General features: G+C 49.2%; 1 protein-coding gene and 1 non-coding gene across 5 annotated transcripts; one reads left to right on the top strand and one right to left on the bottom strand.

Annotated features, from left to right (window-relative positions):
• Nucleotides 1-108: 108 nt before the first annotated feature.
• On the bottom strand, nucleotides 109-21,950 carry POLDIP3 (DNA polymerase delta interacting protein 3). Of its 4 annotated transcripts, none has more exons than XM_057486311.1 (9): nucleotides 21,746-21,950; nucleotides 11,896-12,286; nucleotides 11,098-11,184; nucleotides 10,094-10,186; nucleotides 8,445-8,624; nucleotides 7,802-7,879; nucleotides 5,554-5,683; nucleotides 3,317-3,383; nucleotides 109-2,320 (listed from the first exon to the last, which is right to left on the bottom strand). In XM_057486311.1, exons 1-9 carry the CDS (start codon nucleotides 21,802-21,804, stop codon nucleotides 2,143-2,145), a joined length of 1,263 nt encoding a protein of 420 aa, XP_057342294.1. In that variant the 5' UTR covers nucleotides 21,805-21,950; the 3' UTR covers nucleotides 109-2,142. The 4 variants fall into 4 exon arrangements, with proteins under 4 accessions (XP_057342294.1, XP_036787272.1, XP_036787273.1 ...); XM_036931377.2 differs by having other exon boundaries at nucleotides 11,098-11,175; XM_036931378.2 differs by having other exon boundaries at nucleotides 11,098-11,172.
• A 241-nt stretch (nucleotides 21,951-22,191) lies between these two features.
• On the top strand, nucleotides 22,192-22,341 carry LOC118935328 (U12 minor spliceosomal RNA). Its single transcript, XR_005033777.1, has one exon. It is a non-coding gene; the product is annotated as a U12 minor spliceosomal RNA (small nuclear RNA).
• Nucleotides 22,342-24,765: the final 2,424 nt, after the last annotated feature.

Below are 24,765 nucleotides of genomic sequence, written 5' to 3'. Positions count from 1 at the left end.
CCAAGGTCATAGCGGTTCAGTAGTGAAGCAAAGGCAAATTCCTGTTGTCAGTGCCAAGACCCCCGAGGTCACTTAGCAGGATCTTTTTAATAAATAACAGCTTAAAGGTAGGAATAACAAACGTTTATTCAGAAATGGGTAAGTAACACATAGCCGCCTTCATCCCTTCAAGCCTCCTCTTCTCCTTTTGAACAAGACACAAATGGGGAATGTAGGGAAGTGGTAGGTAGAGGGAACAAGGATTGGCCCACCACCTTCTCTTCCCTCTTCCACGATAACATCCTGTAGAGCGGGGGAGGCATACAGGCTCTACCCTGCCATGTACCATATGGCTATCCAGAGGGCAGGGTCCAGATAGTCAGGTGGCTGCAGCTGGGCTCAGTGAAACTGTGATAGCCAGAGCAGCCTGGTGTGGGATAAGGGGAATGGGAAGGGAGGATAAAGCCATGCAGTCAGGCTGTTTTACCATCCCTACTTGAAGCAAAGTCCCAAGCAGTGATCTGACTGTCCATAGTACCTGAGAAAACCAGGTCCTACTGTCTATGGGTGCTCTCTTGGGCCAAGAAGGGTAAAGTATAGGAGGAATGTCTTCCAGCTGCTGAGAAGAATTAAGTTTGCACCTGTTCAAAGGAGCAGAAGGGAACAAAAGCAGCATTCTTTAAAGAACTGGAGAGTGGAGCACCATCAGGCACATTCCTTAGACATCCCAGGACTGGGCTGTCTTCAAACCCTGGGTCCTTCCTGATTGACAGACGTAACTCTGTGGAAACATGTTTCCAGGCTTGTCCTCACTGGGCTGGCCCCACACAGGTCGTGAAAGGCTGTGTCTCAGGTCCTCCTTACTTTCTGGGTTTGTGCCTTTCAGAGCACCTACTACTGACTGTAGAGCTCCCAGACTCTTGCTGCCCAAATTGCTCCGGCTCTGCCAGCCTGGATTCCCTTTATAGCCCCCCAAAACCAGCAGGAGACCGAGAATGACGCTGGAGCAACACTGTCCTGGTATTCAGGGGTGCCCCTGGGTTCTACAGCTTGGCCCCAACTGCCTGGAACCATACTGAGGGAACCTAGCAGCTTGCCCAGAAGGGCTGCTCTGCTCTCTTAACTCCCTCCTCGCATTGCCACAGCAGGAAAATACCACTCTGGTCATGGACACTCACAATAGTGGGGCCAGTACCCCCTGGTGGCAGCTGGATGTATGTCTCAGCATCTCTGACTACTGTCCTGCAGACATGAGGCCAGAAATGAAGACCGAGGAGCAAGCCTGTCTCCCGTTCAAATATGCCCCCAGACCTACTGTATCACAGAACGGAAGGCAGACAGTTTGAAGAACCCAAGTAGAGAGCTGGCATTTACACCCAAACCAGGGTGTGGCGAGTGCTGTGCTGAGTGAGAACTGGGAGGGCTAACAACACAAGTCTCTTGCAGCAGTGACACCCAGGTGGCCATTAGATCTGGGGTGGGGCCCTCGGTATAGCTCAAGGGAAAGGGTAATGTGAATGGCATGGACTGGCAGGCGTGCCCTCTTCCTGGCAGGGCAGCAGCCTCACCCACCCTTCCCACAGGGCCCTTTCCAGATCAGACAAGAGGACAAGGGGCCTGTGACTGGATCCCCATCCAGGCCATTTCCACTGACCAGGCAGTTAAATAGCAAAGCTCTTGAGCTAATGCAGCCCCCATTTGGATGGCAGGGGATTCCATTTCCTGCTTTGTGTGAAAAGTTTTAAAAAAAGGAAGGGAAGCAACCACTCCCCACCTGGAGAAAGCAGCATCCTTCAAATAGCCCCTGCCTTGCATTCTGCAGTGCCGCGAGAAAGCCGCCCAGAGAATTCAGGGAACCACTCCAGACAAGAGATCACTCTGGGGCTAAGGTTAGGGGGACACTCTGAGCAACACAAGCCTACCTTGGTGATGAGACGGAGGGAGAAGAAACAAACATACTACAGGAACTGTTAACATACAGAAGAGCAGAGGGCAGAACACAATACGGGGGGGAGGGAGCACCCAGGGAGGGAGCTCCCCACCCCTGGCGAGCCTTCCCACGCTCAGGGGCCTCCAGTCCAACGGCCCATTGGTCACAAGCTTTGCTTTGGGAAACCAAGCCACCCTCCCCCGCCCCTGCTTCTGGCTGCCTCACTCCCCCGCTCAAAGTTTGATTTTGAACTCTGTGGGCTGTGTGGTCACAGAGGCCCCTGAGGACTTGAAGAGTGCCTTTAGGATGGTGTCGGGGTCCACTTCAGCAGGAGGGCCGGATGAGGCGGCAGGATTCACCCTGCGCGGCAGCTCACTCTCCTTCTTCACTGAGGGGCTGTCACTCAGCCGTCTGTGGAGAGCAGAGCAGAACCAAAATCCTTGTCAGCCTTCTCTTAGATGGGAAGGTCCCATCACTGACTGAGCATCTGTTGTAAGACAGACAGCAAATACAACACTTCCTGTACCCCTTTATCTCGTTTCCCCATGATGGCAAACCTATCCTGTTTTTATGTGCTGAAGAGAAAACGGAGATGCAGCCAGTTGTGATCTGGGGTTTTAAATTTAGGGAACACTGCATGTCCCTCAGGGTGGTCACACACACATCGGTGTATCTTACGTTCTGAGAGGTCTTGAAGTAAAGAAATCAACTCTGTTCAGCCTAATGGTTCCCAAATTTATTAGGTCATAAAAATGTTGGAGAATACAACTTATTCCTGGAATATAGCTTAAGATATTTGTTCAAATCCACAATTCAATATCCAGGGTTCAAATCCTGGTCTTTCTAAATTTCAAAGTTATTTCAGGCCTCCCCCAAACCACACTGGCAAGTCTAATATCCTCCCTGGGTCTCTGTCTCCTTGTCTATAAAAGTGTCTTGCCAGTCTACATTTTATGCAAGTGGGCTCCAAAAACCTCTCAGTCCTGGGCTAGGCACGCATGCCCAGGTGAGGGTAAGAAAATGAAGAGTAGCACCTGGCACTGTCTCCGTCAGAGTCGATGACAAGGAGGTGGCATTTTCAGTTCACCTGAACAATATACATAGTTGTAAAAAGAGTGAAACTGGCCTGTTCTCCACTTTCTTTTCAGGTGTTTCTAAACTACAAAGCTGGAATGTGGCCTTAACGCTAGCCTCTGTGGGGTTAGCCCCCTATGGAAAGGCCGCGGCAAGCCACTGTGTACAAATTTAAGCACCCTGACTAACTGCCTGATCCGAGCAGAGGTAATGGAATGGAGGAGAAAGCTGGGATGCAGGCACTATACCCCTTAGAATAAAGAGACGATTGCGCAGAGCAAGCAAACAGAAAAGCTCCACCCGGTCCCCAGCACCACTGCCCTTGGCACTTACAGCAGGATGGGTTGGTCTGAGGTGATAACATTCCCATTCATGTGAAGGTTGCACTTCATTGGCTGCCCTGAAAAACCAAACAAGAAAAGGCTCTGCCATGAGACCTCAGCTCTTCACACAAAAGGACAAGGGTTACTGCCACTGACAGCTCTGGTTCCAAACCCAAGGATGGAGCTGCCAGGTTTCCGCAGAGCTCAGAGATGAAGAAAATCCCAGGGTGTGAGGTCCATTCAAGGATAAGAACCAAGACGCAAAGAGGCAACAGACCTTGAATCTGGCAAGAGATGAGAGTTGAAATAAGGGAGAAAGTGGACTCTGAAGTGATCCAAACTTGTTTATGAAGCAAATGGAAAGGGAAATGTTTATGCTATTATGTTTATGAAATTAAGTGAAAATTCAGAAGCATACGTACAGACTTTCACTAGTCTACAAAGGATTACCTGCTGTATGCATTGTACTCCCACTTCATATAATACGCAGTGAGTACAGCGATACAGACGAAAAAGGGGGGAAGAACAACTAGAGCTATACAGGAGTAACATTTCTGTACCTCACTGGAGCTTAGTTACTACTAATCTGAAATAGATTCTGATAAGCTATGATGCATACTGTAAAACTCTTGAGCAACCATTAAGAAAGTGACTAAAAATACAGTGAAAAAATCATTAAAAGGAACTAAAATGTTATACTAAAAAATATTCATGTAATGCAAAAGAAGGCCACATCAAATATGAATGGATTAAATAATCTAATTAAAAGGCAGAGATGATCAGTCTGGATTCTTTAAAAGACGCAACTATATACTATCTATAGGAGACACAATTCAGATTCAAAGACACAAAAAGGCTGAAAGTAAAAGGATGGAGAAAGGTGAATCACCCAAACAGCAAGCCTAAGCAAGCTGGAATAGCTATACTAATGTAAGATAAAACAGACTTTAAAACTTTAAATATTAACTAGAGAGAAAGAGAGTACTAGAGAGAAAGGGAGACATTTTGTAATGATAAAAGGATCAACCTATCAGGAAGAAAACAATTATAAACTTACATGCAACTAACAGAGCCTCAAGTATACAAAGCAAAACCAACAAAACTGAAAGGAGAAGTAAACAATAATAGTTGAAGACTTCAAACTTCACTTTCAGTAATGGATAAACAACCAGGCAGAAGATCAACAAGGAAATAGATGACTTGAACATTATAAACCAACCAGACCTAAGAGACATCTACCTGACAGCAGCAAAATGCATATTCTCCTTAAACACTCATGGGACGGCAAGAAATTTGATAAATTCACAAATATATGGAAATTAAACAAAAAATAAGTAGCCAATAGGGCAAAGAAGAAATCACAAGGGAAATCAGAAAATATTTTGAGATGAATGAAAATAGATACAACATACCAGAACTTTGGGGATGCAGCTAAGCAGTGGTTGGAAGGAAATACATAACTGTAAATGCACAGATTTAAAGAGGAGTAAAAAGACAACCTACAGAATGGAAAAAATTTTGGCAAATCAGGTATCTGGTAACAGTCATAATAAGAATGTATAAAGAATTCTCTTAAACTCAATTAAACAGTGGACAAACAGTCTGAATAGTCACTTCTCCAAGATACATAAAAGGCTCATAACAAGCACATGAAAAGAACTCCAGCATGAGGCATCAGGAAAATGCCAATCAAAACCCACCGACTGTTCGGTTCGTCTCCATATCGCCGCTGGCAACAGAGGGCTGTGGCCCACCAAGTGTGAAGGAACCCATCAGTGCACAGAAAGGGCATGGCAGACACACTTTCTCTCTGTAGGCTATCCTGAGATGAATAATGGGAATCTGAATTCAGTAACATCAGTAGTTTACTCACTAGGAGCACCGAGGTACCAATATTTAGACAAGGCTTCAGGCCTTTGAGGGATCTTTGTGGCAAGCAGACCAACGTCTGTAGGGTAGGCTATGGCTCTTGGCTTCCATGGCAAGACGTGCTGAGAGTGCCATCCATGCAGAAATGGTGTTTCTCTGCTGCTGGACTTAAGTGCTAGGGCTGGGTGAAAACCCAAGGCCCTGTCAGCAGGCACCTTAGCACTACCAGGACACTGCACAACTCTGCCTGTTCTTGGTGCACTGAAGGCTCTAGACGGATGGGTGTCCCACCCACCACAGAGGGAGGCTTGCTCCAAAGGCCTACTGCCTGATCATGAGCAGTGGGAATGAGAGGTGGCTGCTTTCTCCCTGACTTACCATCCAGACACCGGTTGTTATACTTTTTATATGCGGTGATGGCATCATCCTTCTTCACAAAGACCACCTCTGCTACCCCAGGATGGACCAGCCGAGCCCGCTTGAGGGCTCCACACACACAGAAAAGCTCCTGCAGAGACAAGAGTGGTTAGGATAAGTGAGAATGTCAGGCCACTGCTGTCCTGCCTGCCTGCCATTCACATCCCAGAGGGTTCGGGGCTGAGCTCCAGCTGAATACCCACTGCACCCAAAATTTCGAGGAGGCCCCATTTCTGGTGGCGTCCTGGAACAGCCACAGGCCTCTTGACACGGGACCGGATGAGGGGACAAGCTGTGCTGGCAGTGAGAAATGGGTCTGGGCTTACAAGCCTCGGAGTCCCTGTGACCTTCTGCAAATCACCCCCAAAGTCTTCCCTCCATGGTGCCCACTTCCTCAACATGGGCAAGTTACAGAATATGGAATCTCTCACAGAGAGCTATGTCATGAGAATGAATGTGTAGGCTCATCAAAGACAGTGGCTAATTATGTCATCTGGGAATCTGTTAGAAATATGTATTCTGGCATTCTACACAGGGTGACCAACCATAACGGTCTGGAAAGATTAAAGGGTTTTCCAGGCTGTGGGACTTTCAGTGCTAAGAGGATACTTCAGCAAAACTGGGACAGCTGGTCACCCTAAAGTCAGATAGCCCTGGGTTTGATCCCTGGGGTTCTGCCTTCCATCAGCTGTGTGACCTCAAAGAAGTTTCTTAACTTCTCAGAGAGTGAGTTTTCTCTTCTGAAAAGAAGGGCTGGTCTAGCCTACCTCCCAGGGTGGCTGAAAGCTCAAGTGAAATCATTTTTTAGGCAGTGTTCTGTGCATGTGTTACCACACTACTGACTCCCGTTCCTCATTTTATAGACCACAGACGGAGGCCAGAAAGGCAACACAAGGTGCATGGAGATGGACCACAGAGGCCGACTAGAGACCAAGACATTTCTTCACCTGCAACTGCCTTCACAAGGCTGTTATGAGGACAGAAAGAAGACTTATGAAAAGGTCGCTGAAACGATTTGTTTTTGATGATAAAAAGGGAAATATTAAATAACAAAACCAAGGTATGGAACTGAATACTAAGTATGACCCCAATTTTGTCACTGCTATTCTTTTAACATTACCCGTCTGGGTGGACAAGGGTGAGGGTGACTACTATTGGCAATTTACTGAGTGGTGATAATTACAGGTGATGAGTTTCTCACTCCTCTGTATTGTCAAAGATCCTTCCTATAAAGAGCCTGCCACATAGTTAGTGCTCAGTAAATGGTAGTCATGATTAATTACTTAGATGATCAGGAAAAAACTGTTTTAATTCTTTATGAATTTGCCAAGTGTTACACAAAAGTGGCTACAATTCTCTCTCTCATGTGCACTGCTCACTGGCGTGCCTGCTCAGTTCTCAGAGCACAGGCAGTGTTCATGCGTTTCACAGTTCAAACCACCTGCAAACGAGGGGCCCGCATGGGCTGATCAGACTCTGGGTTCAGCTGGAGAGAGGCTGGAACCCAGCTGTGTTCATATTGTCATCAGACAGCTCAGAGTTAAGAGGGTAACTTACATGGTGAAACTAATAGCTTTTTTCAGCCTTGAGGCTGAGCCCCTAGCTCTGGTTTAGAAGCTGTGAGGAAAACAGTTAACATAGCCAGCCTGACTGCTGTTCTTCCAATGGCATGCATCCAGGGCTGGTCCCTGGCTGGTGTCTGGGAACTTGGGATTTGGGAAGGGAACCACACACCATACTAACTGATAAGAGAGACTCACTCTGCCTAAACTTTGCAAACAATGTGGTTTATGCTGAACACCTGCTCTCCTTCAGGAGCCTGGAATTCTGGTTTGCTCTAGGCAGAGGGTGCCTACATGACCAGTTCCTGATAAAACTCCTGGACGCTGAGTCTTTAATGAGCTTTAACCAAGTCCCTGGTTTCACACATGTGATCACAGCTCATTGCTGAGGGAATAAAGCACATCCTGTGTGACTCCACTAGGAGAGGACTCTGGGAGCTTGGACCTGGACTGCCCTGGCCTCCACCCCAGGAGTCTTTTCCTTCTGCTAATGTTGCTTTGTGTTCTGTAGTAAATCCAGCCCTGACAGGACTCTCTGCATAGCCCTGTGAGTCCCCTAGAGAATAAGAGAACCTGGGGGTGGTCCTGGGGACTTTCAACACAAAGGTGGTTGGAGATTTCAAATACTAGGAGGCCATAGTACTCACAACAATGTCCTCCTCCGTGACTCGAGGGTGCAGATTATTCACGGTCATCTTGGTTCCTTCCAAAGGGCTCAGAACAGGCTGCCACGGACAAGAGCATTTACCAGAGTCAGAGAATAGCTGGGTGCTCAAACAGAAGATGTCATTCCAGGCAAGCAACAAGGCAGGCCCAGAGGAAACCCCCAAGGAGAGCCCGGCACAACCATCCCTCTAACTTCAGCACCCACCGTGCCCCCCCCACCCTATGCTAAGGGATGGAACCTCTCACCACTTCCCAAATACGCCAGGCCCTTTCAAGCCTCTAGGCCTCTGCCCGGAATGCCACTCATGTTTCAAGAACCCCCAGCTCAGACAGCACTTGCTCCTCAAAGGCTGTGTAGATTTGCCTAGTGAAATTAGATGCTTTTTCTTCAGAGTTCCAGCATCTCTTTCGCGCAGACCTCTGCTCTGTAACCAGACACAGGGCTCTGTCTGAAGCTGTTTTCCCCATTCCCCTGCAAGCATTTTGAGAACAGGGGCCACTGAGTCTTGGTTTGCTGATTTGTAAAATGGGGGTGGCACATCACACGGGTACTGTGAGAACCCGAAGGACACATCCAGGACACAGGCTGACTGAGCTGGCGTGGCCACTTCTCCTTGCCCTCACCTCAGCAGGCGGCAGCTCTTTAGGGGGCTCCTCCTTGTTCACTAGTGTCCGCGACATGCTGGTCAAGGCTTTTGTTCGAACAGAGGCGGGGACGACAGGCGCTGTGTATGCATCATTCTGAACCACCTTGGTGAGAGGGAGGGCCTTGGACATGGAAAGTTTAGAACTGCTCAGGCCAGCCTAAACAAAGAGGCAGACAGAATCTGAGAAGCTAGAGACCTGGACACCTCTGACAGAGCCCTAAGGGGTTGACAACCCCCATATTCGAGGCCTCCCAGCTTCCCAAGTCCATCAGAGGTCTGGAGCCAAGAAGACTATTGGGTGCCACCGACATGGGGGAGGAGAAATATACTCAGTCTGCACACACGCTCACAGAAGCCTTTCCGGTGTTGGAAGCCCTTGGCAACTAGTGTTCCACACACAGCCCTGACCAGAAGCCACAGGCTTACTCATACCATTTAGACTTTATAAAAACCCTGTAATTTGGGGCTAATCACAAAGGCTAAAAGCATAGGGTCAAGTTCATTCTCAGACATGCTCTATCACAATAGGTAATCATCAGCTCCAGGCTGACTGGGCACTGGAGCCCACACTCTTGAGAAAGCCTAGACTCCCAGCTTTTTGGTCCCTGTTCCGGCCACACAGAGGCATCACACACAGCGCAGGTCTCATCAGCTCCCAGTCTGTCAGGGACATGCTGGCAGTCAGCACAGGCAGAGCAGCACCAAGTTCCCTCCCTCCCTGCTATTAATGTGTCTGAGGAAAAAGATGCACGAGGCAGAAGTGGCAGGTGGTGTTCCAATTTAGGACAGTGTCTGCCAGGCACTGACTGGAGAGAGAAAGGAGGAATGCAGCCAGAAAGGCTGGGTATAAGACAGGCTAGACAGATCAGCTTTGCCAAATCTAGATGAAACGTCCTCCCCATGCTAGATTTCATATTTCTCAATCTTCTTACCAAGTATGGAGAGCCAAGACAGCACAGTGGTTAAGCATGTGGCCTGGGAGTTAGCTGAGAGCCCCTTCCGGTAGCAGACCTGAGCAATCTAATTACTGAAAGGCCCAGACTCTTTATAACAAACTGGTATCATTTAGCTTCACACATCACTTTAAGAGCTTCAATAGTAACCAAGAAAATGGTCCACAAACTCAGTGCAGTGACCAAAATTGGGTCTCTGGGCCTCTGAAGGCCAAAAAAGGTGGGCATCCACTGGCTGCCCCATACATCATTTCACCATAACCACTGAGCTAAGCAGGGCCGACCTCCCTGATGTTCCCACTCTTGCTTGCTTTCTCTGCATGGTATCTGACCTGCATCCTAGTCTATCATGTTTTCCCTGCATGCACCTGGTGGAGCCAGCAGGCAAGGTTCAGTTTATTCTAACACATCAACCAAAGGAATTTAGATTCAAGAATGGCGCCAGAGCTGCTACCCATAAAGGAAAGGGGAACGTGAAGAATGTCTTCTTCCTGTAAGATCTCACATTTCTCCTGAAGTATGTATGTCAAACGCAGCAATTGGGAGCTGCAGAAAATCTTAGGACCCAAATGAAGAAATACTTCTGAATTGAAAGGCCCTATTCTGTACCACCTCTCCCATCCCTCTTATCAGACACACCCAGTGAGTACAGGAAGAACATAAAATGCCATACCATGTGGTGGAGAAAGCCACCCGAGGCTGTAAATTTCATCTGTTTATTAGGAATGGGAGCTATATCATCGTCTTCATCTAGGTCATATAAATTCTGAAAATAAAGAAATACAAGCTAATATGGCATGCAAGCTCTCAAGAGACATCTGGGGGCAAGAACAACAGAGAGGAGACTCCTGAAGTGAGCAAGACCAAGAGGGAAGTGGGAAGGAGGGGTGAGAAGGGCTTGGGAGAACCCACCGGAGGCTGGGGCTCAAATCCTGATAGGCTGGCTCCCCGCCCACTAAGGCCCACAGAAGTGCTGCAACTTCCTACAAGTGGGCAGTACCTACAGATCCCTAAAATGTTCGGTTACACCTTTGGCTTAGAAAGTCTCTCCCAGGCAATCTGGCCTACAAAACTAAACCCAAACCCTGGAAAGAGTTTTATCCACAAAGAGGTTCACAGAAGGAAAATGACAAGAAAATGGTTTAAATAAACTGGAAATGTCAACTCAATGGATTATGCAGTTATTAAAAATAGTTACAGTAAATATAAGACTCAGAAAAATGCTTGTTAGAAAGTGAAAATAGACACAAAATTGGATAATAATATAACAACAACTACCACTATACATTAAATAATACTGACACTTAAAAACAAAACAAAAAAGCAGGAAGAAGCCAGGGCAGAATTTCAGCAGTGGCTGGCTTTGGAGAGCAGGAGCTTTCTTTTTTTTTCTTATTTCTTTCTCTTCTTTGCAAATTTTCTGTATTAAGCACACACTACTTTAATAGTTAAAAAATAGAGACTTTCAAGAGCCTCTCTGCCCCTTATGTATCCCCTCCCCAGTTAAGAAATTTCTTCTTAAAACTCATTAATCGCAAAAAGCCAAATGTAATTCCTCCTCTAGTTCCTCAGACTGGGATCCCTGGGCCAAGCCTTAACAACCCACCCATCGAAACACACACGTCTGTACATGTACACACCTGTACATACACACAGAGACACACACACTCCCTCTACCTGTTTGGCTTGGTGGTTATTGATGACATTGATCTTCATTCCTGCAGGATGAGAATGCAGTGGGGCCGTGGTCTTCTGCTGTGGAACCTAGAAACACCCAGTGGTCACAATTCACCTCACAGGGTCCACATGCATTCTCTATGAGTAGGGGGTCAGCGACCCTGAAGTATGGGGGGGTGCACTCAGTTTTGGTTTGTGTTAAAAAGCCCTACAGAATGCCCCATTCCCAAAGCAGGAGTGTGACAGCAAGACACTGTCCTGGAGGACCATGTGACAATGCTTGTGCAGGGCTCAATGAGTGTGGCTCAGTAAATGTGCGCTGCCGCTGTTCCTATTACCACAGTTGTTGTTTTTGTTCCCTTTGGGTGGTGGCTGTCCAGGTGGCCAGGTCTAACTGGACTCCTTCCCTGGTCCTCCCATTGACTGGCTGCATTAACTTTGGGCACAGTAATTCACATCTCTGAGACCAAGATTTTTCTTTTATGGAACTGGAATACTAATCCCAGGGTTGCAGTAAGGAACATTAAGTGCCTACGACACAGCATGTGCTCAACAAATGTTTGGTCCTTTCCCCTCTCTGCCCTCACCACTACGACACTTGGGAAAGTCATTTAATTTCCCTGGATCCCCCCTTTCGTCTACATAAAACTACATAATACCTTGCCTTCCTCATATGGTTACCATCCAAACCCTTGGGGGAACTGTCACTTTGCCCAAACACTACTGGCCCCTGCTCCCTGACTGAATCTACAGTTGTTAATGGTTTTCCAGGAGTTTAAGACAAGAGCCACAACCTACCTGTATGGTTTTAGTGAGCTTCAGAGCAGGACTCACTGTCCCGATGGCTGGGCTCATGAAGGTTGCCGGTGAATTCCGCTTCAAGCTGATCTTTTCCCGGGCGTCGGCCACCTGGCGGGGCTTCTGGGGCGCTGCGCTCTGCTGCTTGCGGGAGTTCAGCATCTCTCTGGCATCCTGCACTTTTCCTTTGATCCGGAACCGGGCATCTTTCTGCAAAAGCTTTTCTCGAGCATCCTTGACTCCCAGCTTGAGCCGGGCATCTGAGAGGCCAATCTTCTGCCGGGCATCAAACCTCTGCTGGAAGGTGGCTGTGCGAGCAGGCTGGCTGAGAAGGCTCTGCTGGATCCCGACACGAGATCGGATACCTCCAACTCCAGGTCTGGCATTAAGCCTGCAAAAAAAAATTACAGTATTAAGTGTATCTGGCTATCAACAGAAGCCTAAGGAAGTAGAGCCATGGTTAATACTGGGAACCGGGGAGGTCCTAGAGAAACCAGAGGAAACAATTAAACCTACAGAGACTTCTCGCCTAGTTTTATGGCTTTTAACTGTGCATTGTAAACAAAATTAGGAAGACAGACCTAGCGGTTTTTATCACTAGGTAAGACTGTTTCGCTCCCTAGACCAGTTGTTTTGAGACACCACTGGGACAATAAACTCCAAATCTTGCCACTCAAAATAAACAGATCCCCCAAATATTGTAATCCCACACATCGGAAGAGCAACATCAATCCCCAAAGCTCTTCAACAACGATGCTCTCAATCAGCCGTCTCAGTGGCCGGTGGAGCAGCATTAGTGTCCACAGTGCAGTAGCAGAAACAGGCCTGGAGGGGTTAAGTGAGTAACAAAGGCGCCCAGCTGGCCTCTAGCAGCCTCAGCTGCCAGGCAGACACCCCCTGCTATGCTGGGACCCTGGGTCTTGGCTTGGAGCAAGAGGATGAAAAGAATGGAGATATAAGCACAGGGTAGGTAAGAAAAATAGCGACTCTGAACTGTTTCTACTACAATACATCTGACACCAAATGTGTGAGTTTATTCCCCACATCGACCAATCCTTCAACTCTTTAGACACCAACTGGATGTCTTACACTTCAATTCTGTCACCAACTACCTAGAGCTAGTGCAGACCCCACAGGTTAAGGGCTCAGTCCCACAAGGCTGCCCTTAACTTCAGACACCAGCCCCAAATCCTGGGCTTCCCATATTTCTAATCAACCAGCTACAAATGGAGGAGGAACCCATGAATCCTTCAAGTTTGATAATTTGCTACAATGGCTCACAGAACTCAGGAAAACAGTTTACTCCCTTCTATTACCAGTTTATTATAAAGGATACAACTCAGAAATTGCCAAACAGAAGAGATGTATAAAGCAAAGGATCGGAAGGGATGTGGTGGTCCCACGCTGCCTCCAGGTGCACCACCCTCACGGCATGTGGATGTGTCCACTGGCCCAGGAGCTCTCCGAACTCCGTTATTGGAGGGCTCACTGGGAAAGCAGGACTGATTAAATCACTGGCCACCGACAGTCAGCTCCATCTGCAGCCCCTCTCCCCTCCCTGGGGGCTGGGGTTGGGAGTGGAGTCAGGCTGCCAGTTCCAAGAGCTGGCTAATCATGACCACCCTCCATCCTGAAGCCATCCAGGGGTCCAGCAGCAGGCGCCCTGCCTGGGGACTTCAACAGCAACACCTCCTCTTTGGGAAACCCTTTCTGCTTCTCCAAGGACAGTCCTCCTTTGTGCCTATTATTACATCTGCTTGTTTTCTTTCCCTACCCCGGACTGGGAGAGGAGAGGAGAATGGGCCCATTCCTGTTTCAGGGCCCAGGGCTTTACAGGTGGTGTTGAACCCTGGCTGAGCATTAGAAAGTCCTGTGGAGCTTCCTAAAAATACAGCCATTCAGACCCTGCCCCAGAGCTACTAAATCTGAAATCTGGATGAATGCTCAGGCACCTGCATCTTCACTCCAAAGGTAATCCTGGAAAACAGCAGTGTTTAGAATCTCCAATCTGGTTTAGGAGGAGACACTGCAGAATAAACAAGCCCTTTCCCACCTCACTGTCCCGGCCTCCCAGGAGGCCTCCTTCACAGGGGTGAAATTACCGGCTGCTCCGGCAGCCACATTCCTCAACCAGCTGGAGGGAAACTGCCCACCAGCTCTGGCAGGGACAGCAGGAGTGCGCCCGGAGATGAGTCCGCCTGGTACCAATAAAAGAAAACCTGGACCGTATCTCATTATCCTTACAATAATGGAAAGACACCTGCCTCCAGCATGCTCCATTTTTCTTTGAAAAATGGCAAGTTACTTTTGGATTTAAATACTTTACAGTGCATTTATATAAGAACTGGGTGGAACAGAAAAGTGGAAAAGGTCGCTTGTGGAATTGGTCAATTTAGGTTTGGTGGGTGAGAGGGCTGCTTGTCTGTCCCCACCTCTTCCCCTGTAAAGAGTGGGAGACAGAAGTGGTAGAAAAAGGCCAAAAGCAAAGGGCTATTTAGGGAACCAGTGAGCACCACCTGGGAGAGGGAACAGCTGTGTGTGGCAGACAGCATCTATCCTCCCCCGGATGGGGCTACCTTAGGTTTTGTGGCCTGCAAAGCCTTAGGCACTAGTGGGGCTATGCTCTGTGGTGACCACAGAAACCCACGGCCACAGTGAAGGGCCCACAGTATTCACAGAGGGTACAACACAAATTTTTAAACAAAGCCCCACCCCTGGGACCCACTGGCAGGTGAGGCACCCCCCAAGCCTTATTTTTAAATGCTTTCAACTCCCTACATCTGCTGCTGATGCCTATCAAAGAAAAATAACAGCCTATCCATTTATACGAGGACCTACGACTGAAGGCCTACTCAAAATGGGGAAAAGGATTTTGATCAACAAACCGAGATGAAACCGGAGTCAGTGTGGAAAGCACCAGATAAAATTGCTCACTCATTACGCACTGGACCCCTCTACATCAGAGATCTTGGGCTGGGCAGTCCAGTCACTAAAAAGAGCATGGTGAGTGAGGAACAGACTTCCAGGGGCTCCAAACTGGGGGGTAGGGAGAGGAATACAGACACTGAAATAGTCATCACACTGCTGCTCTAGTAGAGGAAGGTTCAAAGTCTGTGGGGACACCACAAGCAACGAGACATCTGTAGGGCTGTGGAAAGGCAGTGGGGGCCCAGGCACCTGGGGAAGAGTGGAGTGTGTCAAAGGGCTTTCTAGGTATACCGGACAGGGACAACTCCCACCACAGCACGCAGCTTGCAGGGGGATGGAGGGAAGGGGGCAAGGAAGTACGTAGCCCCCCTCCCCGCTCCCGCTTCAAGAGCATGCCTTCACTTCTCCCACATCACCTCCACAGCTGGAGGCTTTCCTTAGAGCACTGGAACCCTGGGCAAAGCTCCCAGGAAGGCAGTCACGCTGCATCACACGATCTGTTTACAAGCTTGCATTTCCTGCAGGTCTAAAGCTTCTCACGGGTACACCTGGCACCTTCTCACCTGTGTCAACCCTGCGCCAGGGAAGTGACAAAAGCACAGAGAGCTTTCTGTCCTGAGGTCCTGCTAAGTGTCAGGGACCTATATGGCTCCTGTCATACATTTCCTCTCAGGCTCACAATCTCTGAGGCTAGCTGCTGTCACTTTCATCTTACAGGAACCAAATCATACAGCTAGTGGTATGGCTGGCCCTGGACTCCCAGTCTAACGGACTCTCTATAGAGAGTCCAGGATATTTCCATTTTAACAGGCTCCAAATTTCTTTTCTGCCTACTCCAAGCCCCATGGGAAGTAGGATGGGAGAAGCAACGGCTGCCCCAGGACTTTGAAAAAGATTGCCTTTGCCAGGGCAGCCCTCTACTCAGCCCTCACCAACTAGCCCTGTGCCCTGTGAGGCTCCTCGCCACCAACTGGTCTCCCAGCTTAGAGAGGGGCACTGTGGGAAAGTTGGGGTTCCTATGGCCAGGATCCTCACTGAACTTAAGCCACTTGATGATATAACTGGCCTGCTGCTAGGCTACTGTTTCCACATCCATTGGCAATAAGATATCATTGCACTACATAGACAGCTCGGCCCAGTGCTCTGGGAAGGGGCAGAGACACTAGTGCTTGACCTACCGCCGGGAGAACAAGCCGGGTACTAAACTCTTTCACCCCAAGAATGTTCTACTGTCATTTGTTTGGTCACACTGAATCCATAGCGAACTTGCCTGGGGCTGAAACCCACTGGCAAGACAGGCACCCACACAGCCAGGGCACAGGGACACCCTGACCCTAAGGGTGAGACCTACAAGGATCCTGCCAAGGAGGGTGAAATCCCAACCCTCTGCAGGTACATCAGAGAAGCCTTCCTGTAAGAGAGAGTGGCTGGTCCCGGAGAAGACATTACAACTGGAACCAGGCCCCACAACCAACCAAGGAAGATTCCGCGGATGGCCACGCCCAGTACACAGTGGCGGGGGCGGGGGCGGGGGGGCGCGGCAGACACACCCTAATCCAAACCTGAGCCATCCGGAAAATTCCCTATCACCTGTCTTCTCCAAATCCCACCTTCTTCCATCACCAGGGCACCCCTTGTTACCAAAAGTTTCAGATATTTATAACTAAAGGAGGTAGACAATCTTATCATTGTGCTACTCCATAACTTTATAATACCATAAAATCGGGCAACTCTAGACCCCACAGCACCAATTATGTGCCATGTAACTTTCAAAAAGTTACCCAATTTCACCATTCAAGTAATAAAACATTACTGCCAAGAAAAAAATAGAAAAGATAACCAACTGAAAGCAATTATTTCGAATAACTAAAGGAAAAAGATTCCCCCAAATAAACTTCATACCCCTAAACAGAGAATGGAGAAAGAGGTAGAGTCAATTCTCTGTTTGATTCCAATTCTGCCTGAACAAAACCCTATAGGAGGGGCAGGGAACAGTAGCCTCGGCAACCTTAATTTATTCATATTCCTCAACAAGTTCCCTTTACTGGTAATGTGTAGTGGTTGCATTAAGTATTCTATTGAGAATTCACAGGAGCCTATATGGCTGATAAGCAACATCTGCCATACTACATAAGGCGCAATTAGGTACCAGGGTTTATAGAAGATTTTAAACGGTGATCTAACATCTTTGAGCACTTACTACAGGTCCATAAACTTTGACACGTCCGTCTCCTCCAACCCTCACCACTGAGAATTAGGTTATTATTCACAATTTATAGATGAGGAAACTATACATGTAAGGATTCAAGGAGAGTAACTGTTCCAAATAACAAAGCCAAAATGGTGAAGACTGGATTTGAACTCCACTCTATCTAGTTAAAGCACAAATAAATTAAGCATGGGTCAAAAATAAAGACCAAGACTTGAAGAGTTAAGGAAGGCTGAGTACTGTCCCCAGGCTAAGAAACTCCTAGGACTCAGTCAGGCCCAGGGACCAGCTCACTGTCCAGTGACCAGAGGGCGAGCACACACTGAGGCCGCTGCAGCACGCACACTCAGGGCCCACACACCGTAATGCCTGTCTGGCGAGAAAGACCACCTCGATGCCTTGTACTGCTATTTTCATCTACTTGAACAGCGCAAAAGGTACATCTTGACTGTGGGAGACGGTGGACTTAATGTGGGTAAAACGGTAATATTTCCAGAGTACCTCGCCTGGCTTTAGTACATCTGCATATCAATAGGCGTTCAGAGGTGGAAAGAAGTATGGCTTTAGTGCATTTGCATCATTCCTCAGGGGTGGAGAAGTTCATCTCCATATCAATGGGTAATGACCTGGGCGAGGAGGGCTTATCCGTACCTGAGAGGTGAGGGGAGGGCTGGTTTTGCTACTGCTGGAGCAGAAGAGAGAGATGGGCTGGACTGCAGTTTTTTAAGAAATAAACAGGTTTTAAACTTTGTTTCTCCCTTTCACTGATTTCAGTTTTTAGAGGTATTTTGCCCCGGGATTTCCTCTCCCCGGACTTACAACGTAGAAGCAGGAGTAAGCTACTGTCCCTCAATTTCGAGCATTCAGTTCCCTGGGTCTTTCAACTCCTTTCACGAGCAGCTCTAGAGGGGGCTTCAGTGCTCAGGCTTTTTATAATCGCTGCTCCTCGGCCCACATGAAAAGACAGCTATTCACCCCAGCAGGCAGCAGTACTGGTTATAAGGCAGGCATTAGTCATCAGGAATTTTTCAAACAAACACTCCTGCTAGGGGCCAGTCTCCAAACAGAGTCACTTATGCAGCCCTCCTGCTTCCAGAACTGCCTAGCTTGCTAAGAGCCTGGCCAGACTTGCCTGCAGCCTCACCTCCCACTGCAGACTCTCTTGATAATCCTGAAACACATTCTGCACTTTTGGCCTCAGTAAATGTTTGGGAGGGGGAGAGGGAGGATAAAGCTTTAAGTTAAGCCTCACTACGGCCCTGCCCCGTCACACCCCAAAGAGTGCTACTTGGCACTGCTTCCAGACTCTCCACAGGTCCTGGGGTCCTGAGAAGCACTACGGATGAGAAGGCCAATCCCTCACTGGAGCCGGGACACTCTCCCCCAGACCCTAGCTGCAGCCTGGCACACACGTGATGACCAGAGAGGGTCTGTCTGGGGCTAGGAATGCCTCACCCTCTCGTCTCTGTCTGAGGAGGGCAGAAAAGCAACTGGCTCTGGACATATGTCCAGTCAAAGGATTCAGGTCGATGAGGGGGAACCTGGATTATTATAAAGTGAATTTTAATCCATGGGGGTCTCTGGGTTAGAAAACATTTGTGTTGAGGTCACCTTATAGAGAGAAAACTGCTTAGCTGTAACAATTACTGAGGGTCAATACTGAACTAGGTGTTTCAGAGACATACAGAAAAACAAGACATTACCCTTACTCTTGAAGAGAAATCTTGTGCAGATATTTTATTTTAAATCATAATTCTTCCCCTTCAACTTGCGTAATAACTACTTTTCCTCCTCTTTGTTTTAGGTCTACATTTCTTTATCTTCAACAAGGAAAAAGCAGCACCAGAGCAGAGCCCTGGCCTGAATGGAAAAGTTCACTAACCTCCTCCACGGCTCCAAGGGCTCCGCCCACAGGGCATCTGGCCCAAAGCTGCTCTACTTCAACACAGTCAGGACCCAGCTCTCCCACTACGCCGTCTGCCACCCTCCTGCCACCCTCGGCAGACTACAGGGAGGCACTGGATGACAGATGCCCGCTGAGAGTTAAACTAACCATGCCAGAGGGGTGCCTTGACTAACTCCGCCAGCAATGCTCTCACATCTAAAGGAAGAAATGGACAGGGGCAGGCCCGCACTGCAGCTGGTGACCAAGGCTGTCCTGGGAGACTCACCCCTGGGTTGTGAACAAAAGACGTCACTAGAGATGTGCTGTGCATGGGGACAGACGGCGCCTCACCATGGCCTGGATGAAGTAGGGAGAGGATGGTTTTACCTCCACATTAATCAAGGAACGTTTTGATTAATTGGGGACCCAGGTAATGATAAGGAAAATGACTCCTTTCCTGACTTACGAGCTAAGATGAACACAAAAAAGAACAACTGCTCTAAAGAACAAGCACATTCCATGACCTGACCGGAAAGGTTACACTTCCACAGGCTCCGTCTTCTTCTGTTTTCTAAGATAGTCATAGGTTCCTCCTAAATTAATATGCAGTTTTTTCCTGGGACATCCATGCAACATTAAACCAAAGTTCCCAGTAAGGAGATTTCGTCTAGGAAGCATGTAAAATGGAGTATGTTTACTCTGGGAAATTACTCTGGTTCACTGAAATTTGTTCAGGACTTTCAGTTCTTGACAGGGACCCCACCCCCCACCCCCAAGATCTAGTTGCTCTCTGTTAGCTGCGCAGGCAAAATAAAAATGTAGTTTTTATCAGGTTTAACCCAAATGCAGCATGCAGCCCCTCTTCTACACTATTCTCTGCCTGCATCGGCTCCCAATCTGGTCTTCACGTAATAAATAGTAAGGCAACATTCTCCACTGAAAACTGGATGTTACTTCTTTCCCTAAGAGCCTTCAATGACTATGATGGCAGCTACTGAGCATTTGGTACCTATCACTTTTGAAGTACTTCAGATACAGTAATTCACTTAGTACTAAACCTAGTGAAGCCGTGTAACTCTAGGGCCCCAGAGCTTACATATTATATACCTACTTCAGGGACGGGTTTGGGCTCTGACTCTTTTCAAAGGAAAGGTCCATGATTAACTGCCTTCTTTTGCTACACACTACCCAGTACAAACTTTAAAATACACATTCTTATATTCTCGTATTTAATCCTCTTAATGACCTACAGGGAACAATTATTACAAATGAGGAAGCTGCCCAGCTCCTAAGCCATCTGGCCAGGGAGGCACAGAACCCAGCACTGGGGCCTGCCAGGGAAGCAGGTCTGCCTAGGGGCACAGTCTCTGCTCTTCCCACAGATCCACACGTCCCCCTTCCTTGCATCCCCACGCACTGCCCAACACAGTACTCTGCACACATCAAAACCAGAAAAGCAGACCCAACAGATGGTACGGACCGCCTGCAGTCAGAACTGAGGGGCTTGACGGTGGGGAAAGCAAGATCCTGCGAAGCAAACCTTTGAAAGCAGAACGGGTTTAGAAGTGGCCAGAGGACCCAGCACCAATGCACACCAGTTACTAGAGAGACCTACTCACAGATAATGGCGGAAGAAATGCATACTTAATGTGCACCTGTTAGGAACCAGAAGCCCAGAAGTGCTGGCGGGTGACTTACAATGTGGCAGCAGTTGTAGTGGATATGCGTGCAGGGGGTTGGATGGGGGATACATGTCACCTAGCAAGATATAAAGTACCTTATTCTCTGGCCACAGGCAAACTGGAGATGTTAATAAACATCTGCTGAGTGACAGACTGAGAAAACATCCTTGCAGCCTGGTTGTTTACAAAAACACTGAGCTAACTTAACGTGTGCTGGAAGACTACTGGCCAAGTTCCCACTTATTCATACAGGTGAACTAGGGCTCAGGAAGGCTGGAAATGACCAATATTTAAGGGTCGTAAATAAGTTTGAAGAATATAATTGCAAATCAGCTCCTCACCCAGATCCAGAACTTCTCGGTAGTCTTCTCGGTACTGATCTACATCAAGGTCTACCCTCCAGCCGGTCCCCGTGTTTTCCCGCCCTGACCGAGGCCAACTCTGCCAGCTGTCAGAGCGCACTCAGCCCCGGCTCAGCCCTCCGTGGCCTCGGGCAAGTCACTCTATTCCACCCAGCCTCAAGCTCCCCACCTGCAAAATGGGCTAAACACAGCTGGCCGATGAGGCTGCGGAAAGAGAAAATGAAACGGTATGTACACGAAATCGCTTGGCGAACTTAAAACGCCGCACAAAGCGAGGCCAGTGTCACCACCGGCGGCCCTGAGAAGGAACCGGGAGCGGGGTTTGGAAATTACAGGTCTGGGTCTCAGCTTCGGCAGTAACAGATCGGCAGAGTCGAGCAAGTCACTTCCCCGCTAAACTTCAGTCCTGACTCAGGCCGCACGGGGAAAGGGGCGGCGGGCCCAAGGGCCAGGCTACCGGGGGAGGGGCCGCGCCGAGGAGACCTCCGGCCCTGGGCGGCAGCGCCGCTCCCCGGGCCGCTCCCGCCGGCCCGGCGCCCCGGGCCCGCCGCCGGCAGCGGCCCTGCCAGCCTCCGCAGCCCGCCGGAGCGACGGCGCCTCCACCCACTGGGAGGCCGGGCGGCCGGGCCCGCGGCGGCGGCGGGGGCCGGGCCAATGAGGAGCGCTGCTGAGGCAGGGGGCGGGAGCAGACGGCCCTCCGCGTCCCTCCGGGGCCGCTCCCTCCTCCGCCCCGACCCCGCTAGGCCGTGAGCCCTGAACCCCGAGAAGAGAAAAGGCCGCTCACCGCCCCTTCGTCGCAGCCCCGCGCTTCCGGATGAGCTCGTCCAGGGAGATGTCCGCCATCTTGCACCGCCGAGAAAGCCGTTAGTAAGGTAGGCTCCTTCAGCTCTCGAGCCCGCCCCTTCGGCGGTTACGGAGCTACAGGGCACTTCCGGCGTTCGGCCGACGAACTCTCGCGACAGCTCAAACCAGGCAAGGACAGGAAGGGGCGGGAAACTTCCCGTGAGCCTTCGCGAAGAGGGCTGCATATCTGCATACAGCGGGTGTGTTCCCTACCGTACCCTCTTCCTCCGGGCGAACAAATAAAATGAAAAGAGACATAAAAATTAACTGAAGAGTAGGGCAAACTTAAAGGGCACGGGATTCTCAGCTGAACGGTCAACTTTTTATTCACCGGAGGGGTAAAGAGAATGGAACTCATTACCTAGGAAGAAACAATACTTGCTCTCCATGCCTTAAACTTATGAGTAAGGAAAATAACGATTCGGGGTGACGCCCGAATCCTCACTGCTAATGTGAGACGAATTTTTGAGCGGGTAAAGGTTGTCCCTGAGGTGACCCGCCTACTTTGCGGGATGCCTGGGTGTCACGATCTGCCCGTCTTTCTATTCTGTAAGAGCAGACTGACTTCAAAGTGAAAATTGTTTTTAATAGTTGGTGGGCTGGGGTATCCCCGAGCCGTGTTCTTGAGCTGTTTGGGTTTACAGATTACTGATGATTATAGATAATCTGTGGAGGTGTCTGTAGATTTCAGGCGGGGGTCTCGGGCCGCTTCTCTGAAACTTCCCCCTGTAACTACGGTGTGAGGCTTGTCGCCTGTTTGTGATTGAGAAGTGATAATAGGTGGGGGTGAGAGTTGGAGGTCACGTCCCACGGGCCGCTTTAGTTGCACAACCTTCGGGAGCAAATCCCTTCACTTCATACCTGTCGTGGTTGGTAAAAGGGGACAAATAACAGGCCGTTGCGAGGGTTGAGGTCTAAGCCTTTCAAGTGTTCCACACCTGGAGCTGCCTTTTCATTGGTGCAACCCCAACCTCCAGCACTAAAGTTTCCATACATTTTTGCCAAATCAATGAAAAAATACATGCAGTCTTCAAAACAGCGCTGAACATGGACTAAGTACTCTTACTATTATTATTAATTTTTTTCTAAGTCCAACAATGCGAGTGGAGTTATGTACTCTTAACATCACAGTGCAATTAAAAATCTGGCTTCAAAAGCTCCGTGGAGAAAACGTACAGTATCTGGAAAAGCCAGAGTTTGGGACTGGGCACTGACAGAGGGGAGCCCAGGTCCCAACTGTGCAGCCGTGATTGGGTGCTGGCTGACCCTCCTTTTTCTCAGCTGTGAGACGGGACCACTAACCCCTCCCTCCCAGAACCGTGGGGAGGAACTCGAGACCAGGCAGGAGGAGGGGAAGAAGGGCCCGGGTTCAACCTTAGCCCCAGGCCACCTGGACCAGTGGAGGGCAGGTGCCAGAGGAATCAGGAGGGAGCCAGGAGTTGTTGCACCTTCAGTGAGATGTAAAGAAGCCATTAAATAAATCACACTTTAAACCAATACAATAGGGTCAATAAGATCAACTACTTCTGGGGTCACAGCAAGGATGGGAGTTTTGTGGGGTTGTGTTTGGTTTTCAGGGGATCCAGGGCCCCAGTCAGAAGGAGGTGGGGTCTGGAATCAGGAGGCCCTGAGGGCTTGGGGAACCTCCCAACACCTAGAGATTTCCGGAGCAGAGAGGCCCATTAGGACTCTCTGAGCCAGGGCTTCACTCCATTCCTTGCATCAACAGGTGGGACTTTCTCCCAGTGTAAAAAACAGAATCGCCAGCAATGCGGTGTGCAGTAGTCATAGGAATTGGGTCCCCCTTTATTTGGAAATTGACCAAGAATTGTGCCCTGGCTGGGAAAACCACACCCATCAGCAGAGACCAGAAGTATGGCTGCATTCGGGGCTGTGACAGTCCGCAGACCCCACATCTGGGCAAACTTCTACCACCCGCCTTCTGGGGGTGAATCCTTTCCTTTCTTGCCTTTATAATTGGAGCTTTGCACTGATTTCAAATTCTATGTGTGGGTTGGTCATCATCCCTATGAATTTACTTCAGGAGAGTAAATGGGCTCTTTTACAAGGGTGTCAGTTCTGAGAGCATGGAGAATCACTGACCCAGTTTACTAACCCATCTTACAGATGGGGAAACTGAAATCAGGACGGTAGGGACCAGCTCCACTTCATGCCCTTCCTAGATCCAGGGGACATCATCTTGTGCCCTCAGGCAGATATGAGTTTAAATCCCAACCCTCAGGCCTCTTTTTTCATCCTCCCGACAGGAACAGGAATGAGGAGACCTAATGTGTGACCAGTGCTGAGTCCCTAGCACACAGTAAGTGTGAAGAAAGAATTCCCAGGCCAAGTCCTTTCCTGCCCACTAAGGAGTTCCAGCCCTGCCTCAGGACCAGAATGTTAAGTGACAGAGAGAAAGGGCCTCAGGCGTCCCTTCCTGTGAGCTTGCCCCATCCTCTCCTCTTCCTCACTCCACTCCAGCCACACTGGCCTCCTCTGTGTCCGTCATGCCACCCAGCAGATCTCTGCCCCAGAGCCTCTGCACTTGCTGGTCACACCTTCTGCTCCCTTTCCACTGTCCCCTCAGCCACCTGCCTTCTTTGACCTGTTTCTGCAAGTCTATTCCACAAGTCTGTTGCAACCAGAAGGCCTTTGCCCCGGCTGTTCCCAACACCCTGAACACTTCCCCTGCAGGCAGCTCCTTCCTTGACATCCCAGCATTAAAGCACCTCCTTGGAGAGAAGGACCCTCACTCCTGCCCTGTCTTGTCAACAGTCTTTCATTTCTGTCCTGGAATTTACCATTTTACTGATGACATCATGTTACTTGTCTAGTGTCGGTCCCACTGGTGCCCCAGGAAAAAGGGCGGGAGTGTCAGGCCAGCTGCAGCCGAGTCCCCAGCACCTGGAACAGCACCTGAAAGAATGGTGGATGAACCTCCTCGGCACCTTCTGCGGGGCA

The sequence above is a fragment of the Manis pentadactyla genome, chromosome 10 (genome assembly GCF_030020395.1).
Source record: "Manis pentadactyla isolate mManPen7 chromosome 10, mManPen7.hap1, whole genome shotgun sequence".
In the NCBI taxonomy this organism is placed as follows: Eukaryota; Metazoa; Chordata; class Mammalia; order Pholidota; family Manidae; genus Manis; species Manis pentadactyla.
Note: the sequence above shows the minus strand (reverse complement) of the source record. Positions and strands in the feature narration are given on the sequence as shown.

What these genes read in the sequence shown, in the direction of transcription:
- POLDIP3 (XM_057486311.1), bottom strand. Translation starts at nt 21,804, where the DNA reads ATGGCGGACATCTCCCTGGACGAGCTCATCCGGAAGCGCGGGGCTGCG. An exon ending in AGCTCACTAAAACCATACAG is followed by an intron (nt 11,185 to 11,895) that starts GTAGGTTGTGGC and finishes GGGTGTTTCTAG; the next exon opens with GTTCCACAGCAGAAGACCAC. An exon ending in TAACAACCGGTGTCTGGATG is followed by an intron (nt 3,384 to 5,553) that starts GTAAGTCAGGGA and finishes TTGGTTTTTCAG; the next exon opens with GGCAGCCAATGAAGTGCAAC.